This window comes from Martes martes, assembly GCF_963455335.1.
Source record: "Martes martes genome assembly, chromosome: 6".
NCBI classification, from domain to species: Eukaryota; Metazoa; Chordata; class Mammalia; order Carnivora; family Mustelidae; genus Martes; species Martes martes.
Genome location: NC_137893.1, coordinates 145098753 through 145110803, shown reverse-complemented (window position 1 = coordinate 145110803; position 12051 = coordinate 145098753). Strand labels below are relative to the sequence as shown.

Below are 12051 nucleotides of genomic sequence, written 5' to 3'. Positions count from 1 at the left end.
AGCCACTTGTGGTCATTTAAATTTTAGTTCACATCAAATTTTAAAAACTTCCAACTCGGTTCCTCAGTTGCACTGGCCGTGTTTAAAGTGCTCAATAGCTGTGTGTGACTAGTGGTTCCCTGTTGGTCGCTCTGATCATCTTAGGAAGTTCTGTTGGACAGTGCTGCTTGAGACAGGAAGTAGAGTATCCATGTTAAAAGTTCTCATGTAACCACTGAAACAGAGGCACTGAACAGGGGTTATACTGTATACCTAGAGGGGCATCAGGAAGTATTTGAGATTATTTTGGTTTGTCACAGCCACTGGGATGGGCAGGTGACAATGAACCTAACCATCCTGCAATATAGGATTCAGTCCCACACCAGAGGAATGCTCCTGTCCAGATCTAGTGATACAACAGAAGAGGCATCACTGGAAATAAAACAGATCATTGAATGATCCAATTTACCAGAAATACGTAATTTCAAACAGGTATGCGTCTAATCCTATGGGTCATGTATGTTAGAATAAGTGGATACAATTACAAAGAGAAATTGACAAATTCACGATTATGGTAGAAATCTTTGAAAATGACTACCAGTAATTGGTGAAGTAAGTTTAAGTAAAGTAATGATAGAGAATATTGGATGACATGAACAAGTGGAAAGCTATCCCATGCTCATGGATTAGAAGAACCAACATTGTTAAAATGTCCACACTATCCAAAGCAATTTACAGATTTAATGCAATCCCTACAAAAATTCCAATGACATTTTTCATAGAACTAGAACAAATAATCCTAAAATTTGCATGGAACCACAAAACACCCCAGATAGCCAAAACAGTCTTCAGAAAGAAGAACAAAGCTGGAGGTATTACAATCTCAGATTTCAAGATATACTAAAAATCTATAGAGATCAAAACAGTATGGTACTGGCACAAAAATAGACACATAGATCAATGGAACAGGATAGAGAGTCCAGAAATAAACCCACACTTTTATGATCAGTTATCTATGACAAAGGAGGCAAGAATATACAATAGGGAAAAGACAGCCTCTTCAACAAATAGTGCTGAGAAAACTGGACAGCTACATGAATGAGCTGTATGAGACTGAACCATTTTCTTACAACACACACAAAAATCAACTCAAAATGGTTTAAAGACCTACATGTAAGACCTGAAATCATAAAACTCCTTCAAGAAAGCATAGGCAGTAGTTTCTTTGATCAGCCATAGAGACATTTTTCTAGATATGTCTCCTCAGGCAAAAGAAACAAAAGCAAAATTAGACTTTTGGGATTATACCAGAATAAAAAACTTTTGAACTGCAAAGGAAATGACCAACAAAACAAAAAGGCAATGTACTGAATAGGAAAAGATATTTGCAAACAATGTAACTGATAAGGTGTTAATATCCAAAATATGTAAAGAACTTTTACTAGTCAATGGCAAAAAACAAATAATCTGATTAAAATGGGTAGGGCACCTAAATAGATATTTTTTCCAAGAAGACAGACAGATGGCCAGTAGACACATGAAAAGATGCTGGGAAATGCAAATCAAACCTACAATGCAAATCAAATCTTACACCTGACACAAGGCTAAAATAAAAAGATAGGAAGTAAGTATGAGTGAGGATGTGGAGAAAAAGGAACCCTCGTGCACTGTTGGTGGGAATATAAACTGTGCAGCCACTATGGAAAACAGTATGGGGATTCCTCAAAAGTTAAAAAATAGAATTACCGTATGATCGAGTAATTCCACTACTGGGTATTTACCCAAAGAAAACAAAAATACTAATTCAAAAAGATACATCCACCCCTATGCTTATTGCAGCATTATTTACAATGGGCAATATATAGAAGCAGCCCAAGTGTCCATCAGGAGATGAATGGGTAAAGAAGATGTGATATATGTATACAATGGAATATTACTCAGCCACAAAAAAGAACAAGATCTTGCCATTTGCAACAATAGGGATGGACCTAGAGGGCATAATGCTGAGTGAAATAAGTCAATCAGAAAAATACAAATACCATATGATTTCACTCATATTTAGAATTTAAGAAACAAATTGACAAATGAAAAAAGATAAACAGAAAAACAAAACCTTAAATACAGAGAACAAACTGGTGGTCACCAGAGGAGTGGGGGTGGTGAAACAGGTGAAGGAAATTAAGAATACACTTACCTTATTGAGCACTGAGAAATGTATAGAATTGTTGATTCATCATATTGTACACCTGAAACTAATATACTATTAATTATATTTCAATAGAAAAGAATAAAGAGAATAATAATGCATTAAGGAAGTGAACATTTCAGTTTAAGTACTAAAAAAAGAAGAATTTTGGAGCAACAGAATTCTCAGTTCTTTTTTTTTTTTTTTTAAGATTTTATTTATTTATTTGACAGACAGAGACCACAGGTAGGCAGAGAGGCAGGCAGAGAGAGGAAGGGAAGCAGGCTTCCTGCCGAGCAGAGAGCCCGATGCGGGGCTTGATCCCAGGACCAAGGAATCATGACCTGAGCCGAAGGCAGAGGCTTTAATCCACTGAGCCACCCAGGTGCCCCAGATCAAGTGGACCAGAATAATATTAATTCTTTTAAGGATACCTGGAATATCTATGAAAAATGCTAAGGAGGTCATAATGAACATAGCAACAATTTTTAAAAACCATATTCTCTGGTCCCATTTCAAACAAATTAAAACTTAGTAGATAAAATTTGGGCAAAAATCCAATTGTTTACTGATTTTAAAATTACTTTTATTTATTTACTTATTTGAGAGAGAGAGAGACAGAGTGCATGCATGCACACAAGTAGGGGAGGGGCAGAGGGAGAGAGAACCCTAAACAGGCTCCACACTCAGTGCAGAGCCTGACATGGGGCTCTATCCCGCCACCCTGAGATGACCTGAGCAGAAATCAAGAGTAGGACAGCCACCAACTGAGCCACTTGGGGTCCCCTAAGAATTACTTATAACCCAAAGGTCAAAGGCAAAAACATGATTCAAATAAGAAAACATTCAGAATTAAATGATAAGTTTAATAGTAATATAAGAACCTCTGAACTTCAGCTAAACTAGTACTGGGAGTGAAATACAGGGGTCGTAAATGCCAATATCAGAGGTGAGGAAAGGCTGGAAACTAATGAGCTAAAGCTAATAATTTAAAATTAAGAAGGAAGCGTCTTGATGCCTACAACTTGCTTTCAAATGAGCCAGTGAAAGAGAAAAGCAAATGTTGCTAATTATTAGCAATTGTTAAGTTTTAGGAAAAGGATATGAATATTATCTCACTCCTTCAACTTTTCTGTAGGTCTGGATTTTTTTTTAAATAAATTGGGGGGAAAGATACAAATATTTGCTTTAAAATCAGGAAGAAAGCAAAGATGTCTTTTATCATCATTTCTATTCATTATATTAAAGATTGTAACCAATGCAATATGACAAGCAAAAGAAATGAAAATTATAAGGATTAAGAAGGAAGGAAAATTATTCTGATTTGTACATTTTATGATTTTATGATGGTCTACATAGAAACCCCAAAAGAATCTGCAGGTACATTGTTAGGATTAGTACGATAAAGTTGCTGGAGCTACACCAATATGTAAAAATCGATTGCATTTCTATATATCAACAAAAATTAGTTCAAAAATATCATTAGAAATAATTAACCTTTTAAATAGCAACAGAAAAATCTAAGTACCTAAGAATAAATTTTTTAAAAAGATGTTTAACACCTCAGTGATGAAAAATTATAAAACTTGACTGAGGGTCTTTCATGAAAGTCTAAAACAAAGTAAAGTATGTGTCAGGTTTATGGATAGAAGAGACGGTATCACGGGATGTCAGTTTTTCCCAAACTCATCTATTATTGGATACAATTCAGTAAAAATTCCAGTGGGTTTTTAACAGAATTTGACAAAGCTGTTCTGAGTATATGGGAAAGCAGTGCTCAAAAAGAGCTCAGACACTCAAAAGAAAAGCAAGATGGTTGACAGTCTTACCCTAGCATATAGTAAGATGTATCATAATTACGACAGTAATCAGAAGTAGACAAACCAATGCAACAGAAAGAAAGATTAGTAGAGAAAAGATGGACTGTTTAGTACCCACATTTAGTGAGTCCCTGGGCTTGTACAATTTTTTGTTCTTTAGAGACTGTTCCAAGAACTGTGCTAGGTCCTGGCAATAAAGGGTAGGATTTCACAATGGCCATCAGGTACAAGTTGTATACCTGCAATCTGGTGCCTTTAGCTCTTGATGAACTTCTAAAATTACATGCTAAGTTTTATACTAATTTTTCTGCATGAGTGTTCATCAGATTCTCAGAGGGGTTCTTTCGCACCCCCAAGTGGTTACAAGGTACTACGTTCTTGACTTTTATGACACATTTAATTTCTGAGGTCTCCACTAGATGCTATATGGTTATCAAGGAGTGTCATCAAAGCTTGGGGTGTAAAGGGCTTAAGGGGAGAAGAGCAAGAAAGTCTGTTCAAAAGGTAATGCTTGAGCTGAGCTGAGTGTGGAGGAGGACACACCATTTATTCTGGCTACAGAGGGTAAAAGAAGGATCCTAGGCCAGGAGAATGGTGTGTGCAAAGCCTGGAGACGGAGCCTCTGCCATCATGTGGGAAACTTCAACTGTAATTGAATGGGAATAGCTAGAAGGGGAATATAGAAATAGGACAAGAAATGAAACTAGCAAGTTGAGCAGTTACCAGATATTTCGGAGATTTCTATTCTGTGCTAATGAATAATCTTCTGACCTACTTCTGCTTTTGAGGAAGCATGTAGGAGTAAATTTAACATGTTTTAGAGGTAGATATGGTGGGCAGGGTTGAAGACTCTAAAATTTCTGATCTCGTCTGGTACCATCACAATAAAAACTTTGTGAACATGGTGGGTTTTGCTGTTGTAGTTACTGTTTAGTGGAGGGTAAGGGGAGGATGAAGTGTATTACAACTGATCCTTCCATGGTAGAAAATGCAGGTGAAATGCTTAGACTGCATTGTATGTATGTGTATATATGTTCTGGATTATGTAGGTGGTTGTACATAAACATTTGATTGAGAATCATTGGAATGTAGGTAGTTATTTGAAACCGTGGGAAGGATGGGTGTTGAAGAATATGGTTTGGTGTGCAGAAGGCCATGATACTTGAAAGGAGCTGCTGTTCTAGAATCTGAGCTGGGGGCTGGACACTGAGAAGTGGTCAGAGGCTCCATTGTAATTTTTTCTCCCCTTTCTACCAACCCCATGACCAGAATGTCTACCATGGAAGCCTCAGGTGCCATTGACCCAAGGGAACAGGGATGAAAATTGTAGGTTATAAAGAGAGAGGAAAGGGAGGCTCCTCGGAACAACGGGCAGGGGCACTAGAAGAGGGTGTCTGGAGTAGCAAACAGAAGGTCCGAGTCCCCATCTAACCCCTTAGCTCACCTGAGCTAAGTGAGCTCAAGCAAGTCGCTTATCTTCTCCAAGACCAGATTTCCTTACCTATAAAATGGGTTTGTGAAAACCAGCCTTCACTTAGAAGATTATTATATGGGTCAAAGGCTATCATGGATGGTATTCTTTGGTGGGATAGAGAGTGCTGTATTCTCATGTTGGTCAGTGGTGGGCTACAGGGGGCGGTAGGGACTCAGTCTGAAGCCTCTGTTGAATTGAGTGCCAAGGGCAGGCTGAAATTCCTTTGTACAGGGTTGAAGTCAAGCAGTTATCAATCTGTAGAGCAGAAAGAGACCTGAGGAATGAACTTATAGCGAGAATGCAGAGATCTGCAAAGTTATTCTGAGATTACATTCCACAGAAATTTCATGTCAGGGTCTGCACTGGAGGCCAGGCCTTCCCTCTAGGTGTGAGATTCATTTTAGCCGAATTCACGCTGTCATGCAGAAGGAACCTTTCCGAAAGTCACAAACATATGGATGAACTTAACAGAATCCCAGGAGCATGCTGGTTCCTGACGTTTTTCTCCTCAGAGTACTGGATGCCACAGTCTGGACCAGAGTCTGTTTATTCTCATGCCAAAGAGGAAAATAATTTGTATTAAGCCGACTTATTTGCATTGCTTGCAGCTTTCTTGGAATGATTTGTGAAATCAGTAATTAGCATTATAATAGGGCCAGAGCGCTGTCAAAAGATGAACTGCTTTTGGAAACTTCTCAGGTCGCTGCCTCCTCCACCTCCTCCCCGGTTTTCCAGAAGATCTTTATACACATCCTGCTGCTCTGCTGCTCATCCCGCAGCAGAATGAGGGGTGTTACTAGTGGGAGGGGGCCTGTATGTGAATTTGTGAGCTGACAGAGCATGGGACCAGTCTGCCTGTAACAGGCTTCTTTCGTCCTTGTTCTCCCGGACTAGTGATGGGATCATGCTGACTTCCCTACACTGAGATCTTACTGGTGAAAGTAGCATCCTTGGAAACATTCCTAATACGACCTGTGACAGGCTGAATTTTTATCACGTGCTAGGCACCACGCTGAATACTTCAAGTGTGTAATGTCATTTGATCGTCAGTAATCTCAGGAGGCAAGAACTGTTTTATTTGCCATTTTATACAGGAGCATGTTAAAATTGGGAAATCAGCAACAGCCCAGTGTCCCTCCAAGGATTCAGATCTTGGTCTCACGCTGGTGTGTTTCGTGCCCTTTTCCACGCCCCCAGCCACGTCCTCCAACTCCCACAAATGGTTTAACTTCTCCGCTCACATTCTTCAGCTTCAAAATGGTGATCACGTGAAAAGCACCCCCTCCCCCATCTTCGCAGGTGTCAGAAGGATAAAAGGTGCAGAAACATTTTGCAAACTCCAGAGTTTTGATTGTTTTCTGTCAAGTGCCCGCTAAATGTTTTTGTCTGTCATTCATGCTGTGTCTTGTTGTAACAATTATAGCTTTACTGAACATTAAAGCTTTTCTTTTAAAAGCATCCATCCGTGGGTTTTTCACCACCTATGTTTTGACAGAGCTGTTGAAGGGTTCGATTTGGGGTTTCTGTGATTTGCAAAATCATGCAAGAGTTCAAGCTTGATATATGTTCTAGGGGTATCTGGCACTTTCTTTTCTAGCAGCAGAGAGAACAGTCCGGTGCTACCGGTAAGTTGGTGTATAAAGGCTTGATACATGTCTTCTTTCGTCTTCTTCTGAGCACCTTGGTGTTACAAGCAGCCGTCACACCGTGACCTTTCAGATGCCAGCCCAAAGCTCGGCTGGGGCTTCCAGGTGATTTAAAGTGATAAATCCAGCGATCATCCAGCCAGCGCAGGTCCCCCCAAAGCAGCTCAGAATCCTTGGTCGTGCTCCGAGAATCTTGTGTCCCTGTTCTGGGAGGGCTCAGGGTCCTGTATAACCAGCTCTCGGCTTTCTGCCCTACTCCCATGCTCTGACATCACCTCTCCCCCGCCCTGTGCTCTGACGTCACCTCTCCCTTCCACTGTATTGCGTTAACAGATGTTGCTGGAGTCCATGGTTGATGCTGCCGAGGACCTTTGTCCCAACGTGATGAAGAAAGCCCACATTCGACAAGACTTGATTCACGCCAGCACCGAAAAGATTTCCATTCCACGGACCTTTGTGAAAAATGTCCTGTTGGAGCAGTCTGGAATCGATATCCTCAACAAAATTAGGTGGGTTTATGATGTTAAGAAACCGAGGCTCTGCGGTTCCCGGGAACGCAGTCGAGGCAGCCGTGTAAACTGGTTACTGTTGGCTCTCACCAGGTACGGTGTGTTAGGCATGTCTCAGGGGCAGTAATTTTGTATAAACGGAGCTGTTTATACATTTCCAAAACGAGATGACCACGGATATGCCTGCCTTACTCAAGAGCCTACAGCTCTCTGCTCTTTTTAAGTATTTGATTTGTAATGGTGGGGGAGGGGTGTGCCTGTTTGTGATCCCTTTCTTCTCCTCCTGAAGCTTATCTTCCACCTTTAAAAATTACTAACTTGAAGTTTGCTTTCTGCTGCTGTGCTGTTCAGAGCAAATGCACAGTCTGGAGACAGGCAAGGAGGCCCACTCGGACCTGGCCGAATTTGCCCCCTGTGTTCTTTGGTGGGTTTGGATACTGGGTACGTGCTGATGCTGCTCTGGTGTGTCGACCTAGATTTGTGCCTGGTAAAGTTTGAAAAATACGCCAAGACATGAATATTGAGAAGGTGTGATCACCAAACCAACTGCCCTCGATTTCCACCTAGAAACTCTGTGGGGTGGGGCGGGTGGTTCGTGGTCTGAATGATACTCCACGAATTCTCAGTGTTTCTCTGGGGAGTCAGAGGGCTAGAAACTAAATTTAGAAATATTTTTAAGTGTCCGCTCTTAACTGTTTCTGAATCTCGGTAGGAATACTTTAGTGTAGCAGAAAACAACAACAACAAAACAAAACAAATCCCAGCTCTTCTCTGAAGAATTGGGAGTTGCGTTAACACAGAATGAATAATGTGTAGCCGAATGAGAGCCTATGAGAAAAATGAGAGTTAAAATAAGCCAACAATGACTACAACCTAGCTCTGGAAAGTAGATCGTGGAACTGCAAGGACTGAGGAATTCTGCAGTGACGGGACAGTCTTGGGTCTAGGGTGCAGCTGTCCCGTGTGTGTGTTGGGGTTTCTAAAAATAAAAAACTCTAGGGTCAACTCAACTGAACAGGAAGACTTGAGCAATGAAAGGCCTTTTCGAAGATTTACAGGACCCCATAGACCAATGATTTTATTGACTCGAGTCCAGACTAAGTATGCTTAGTATTTCTGCAACCTGTAGTTTTAGGATTTTTATTGACGCCCCTGAAGTATTAAGGAAGAAAAAAATGCATTGGCCACCATCCTTCTGTCCTACTGGATTGAATTACCAGTAGATGACACTCTCACGCCTTTACTGGAGTCCCAAATTCTGTCAGATACGGTCCCTTCTTTTGAAGATGGGCTCATTCTGGAAAGTGACCAGCAGGTTAGAACTCCTTGTATCAGTGAATCACTTCTATGTGCATGGACTCCTTGCTCGGCTTTTTATAATGCAGTACTCGGAGCACATGTGGAATGAAAATACAAACGCCCCCACTGTATATACATCCAGACACAGCTGTGCCTACGCAGGTTCAGTGGAATTATTTCCTCTCAAAGTCTGCAGTTTGGAAGTTCAATAAGGAAGCACATTATCCAGTAACAAAGTGATAGAACGATCCTGAAACTTTTTTTTTTTTTTTAGTGCATTTTAAAGGATCTTTTTTCGTGCTACAATTTGAAACAGATAAGCCACCCCTCCCCAACTCAGATGGAAGGGGGGAGAGAAAGAGAGAAATAAATGACTGGTTCTCTAGTTTTATGAGGAAGAAAATTCCCAAACATGCCTAAAAAAATGAGAGGAAGTACCTGTCAAAATTAGATTCCCAGTCCCCCTCCTCTCCTAAACCACCCCTCCTGCCCCAGGTTTGCGGTGGGACCCAGTAATCTGTATTTTTAATAAGACCCAGGTGAGGGGGCCTGGGTGGCTCCATTGGTTGGGTCACTGCCTTTGGCTCGGGTCATGATCCTGGAGATCTGGGATCGAGTCCTGAGTCGGCCTCCCTGCTCAGCAGGGAGTCCGCTTCTCCCTCTGATGCTGCTGCTTCTCATGCTCTCGCTCTCACACACACACATTCTTTCTCTGTCTCTCAAATAAATTAATAAAATTAAAAAAAATAAGAACCAGGTGACTTATCAGCAGACACTTCTGGGAAATAATAAAGTAAAGTATTAGATAAGCCCAATAGCTCCCAAGACCTTGTTTCAGAGACAGGAATTAAAGAAACGCTGTTTTATCTTTAGCCTAGGAAAATTTCTGATGTAGACATCAAAGACTTAGTGCCTCCGTTTTTCCCTGCCATCCGAAATCTGCCTTAGCAGAAAAAATGTCTCAATGCAAATTACTGCCTTTAGGTTAGAAAGGTTTTTCCCTGTTCCACAAATAGACTTTCAACCTTAGCTTTAGGGTTAAATAATTTTATTTTGATAACTCTTTTCCCTGCTCTAAAAACTTGAATAATTCTTGACTTCAAAAGCAGACTGAACTCACAAGGCGATGTGGGAGCATAGGTCTGTCTCTCTCCAGAACACTCACCTTCAGCCGTGTCACGCGTTTGTGTCTGTTTATGGGTATGTGCATTTCGGTAGCATTATTCAGACTGAAGACAACAGGCGGAATTTGAATTCTTGGGAATACCAGAATTGCAGACTGAAGTACCAGCTGTCTGATGGAGACCCTCGTGGCTGACTTATTAGTAAAAACCCCAAAACTAACTAGTGGGTTACTTTGTGTCGAGTGTGGACGCATTCTTAAGGTCAGACAAGGGACACTGAAGGTGCGTGTTTGGTAACCTGTTCATAAAAGACAAGAGAGCGGTGAATTTGTTAACGGTTGAAATAAGACGGGGAGTATGGCAGAAGCAGCTCAGTGGAGTTCTCCACTGGATTGGTAAAAAGCCTTATATTTTTTTTAAGGCAGGGGACATGCATATAAAGTAATAACCCAAGTTGAACCATCAGACTAGACTTTCTTATTTTCTCCAGCCCAGGTTTGTTTTCCTTTATGTCAATAGAGGAATTGTTCCTCGCCACACGGTACATCTGGTTCCCATTCAGTTTTTCTTTATCCAGATGGTTCTCATTTTATGCCCCTACATCTTGAGTTTTGAGATTGCAGAGACAGGTTGAAATTGGCCAGGCAGATCTGTTACCTGTGTGTTTATGGCGGTGTTTAAGGCTCATCTTTGGAAATCCTTGGCCCTATGCAAATGTTCTTCTATTCTGTTTTCAAAGACAAGCGGCATCACAGTTGACCTTCTTGACATAGCATCGGGGGTGGGTGATGTTTTTTCTTTGCACAAATTAAAATGCTGCTGTGTCCTTTTGTCATTCACATAGTGAGGTGAAGCTGACAGTGGCCTCCTTCCTGTCTGATCGGATTGTGGACGAAATCCTGGATGCGCTGTCACGCTGCCATCACAAATTGGTGAGTGCTGTGCCCATCCGGAGTGGGACTTCCAGCTGGGGTCCGCTGTGACGCCGGGCAGCCTCCAGGTTGGGGGGGCAGCTTCTTTCCCACATCTTACTCCTCTGCAGCTTTCTGGGCCACAATCCTACTTTTCCTCTCTGACATTGCTTCCAGACAGTTCTAGAACATGTTAGAATCTCTCCAGAGGGAACGGAAGGGCAAGGAGAAGTGATGGTATTGAGAAATTGTGTCGTGCGTTTATAACGCAAATCAAAGTTTTGCTAAGAAATATTACTGAGACTGAGATCTAAAATTAAGACATTTTAGATCATTTAACTTTTGTGTGCATATTTTGTTGCTCTCTGACTCACATCGGAGAAGGGACTATTCCTGAAAACATGGGGTGAGGAGGAGGAGATATGTGGAGTCCCGAGAAAGGCCAGAGTCAAGTGGACACAGTCTAGGGATTGGTGGCTGCCGCGTGCCCAGCCAGGCCTCTTGGGTATAACTGAGGTAAAGAAAGAAATTTCCTTCGTCTAGAGACTGGTTTTATCAAGGTAGAAGACTTCCAGTATCGCTGCATCTATAAAATATATCAGAAATGTCCTGTGTTTTCAACTTCAGGAAGTCCCCTGAGGCGCCGATGGAGGTTTTATTACTCCTTCTGTCTCATGTCGCAAACATTTTAGCAGTGCGATGTGGTACGGATCTCTCAAGCAAGTCTTGACATTTTCCCCAGAGAAAGATTTCAAGTTAACTGTGCAGGCTGGAGATGGCCAGGGTTTATGGCATTGAGTTGTTGGTGACGCCAGCAAACCCAACAATGAGAAGAACAGTAACCACTTCTTCGCCGTGAGGCAGACAGCATGACTATTTCAGAAAAATACATAGGCCATCCTCTAAAACCGAAAAGGTAGGCGTCTCTAAAACCATCCTCTAAAACCGAAAAGACAGGCGTCTCCTGCCTGGGAGGAGCTAGAGCTGGCCGACTCTCCACCGGGCACCCATCCCCTACAAGGTCAGGTCGGCAACGAAGAGGAAACATGGAGAAGTTTCTAGAGCTGTCGGAGATGGCCACAAATGCAAACACATGTTATTTCT

At 41.6% G+C, this 12051-nt stretch overlaps 1 protein-coding gene across 1 annotated transcript in view; it reads left to right on the top strand.

Annotated features, from left to right (window-relative positions):
* The window catches only part of CARMIL1 (capping protein regulator and myosin 1 linker 1), a gene marked incomplete at its 5' end in the record, with an annotated part of 293134 nt that overhangs the window by 222010 nt on the left and 59073 nt on the right, over window positions 1–12051 (top strand). Inside the window, 2 exons of the mRNA XM_080805968.1 lie at window positions 7438–7613; window positions 10881–10968. Of these exons, the coding sequence (XP_080662094.1) occupies window positions 7438–7613; window positions 10881–10968 (264 nt within the window). The remainder of the gene's footprint in view (window positions 1–7437; window positions 7614–10880; window positions 10969–12051) is intronic.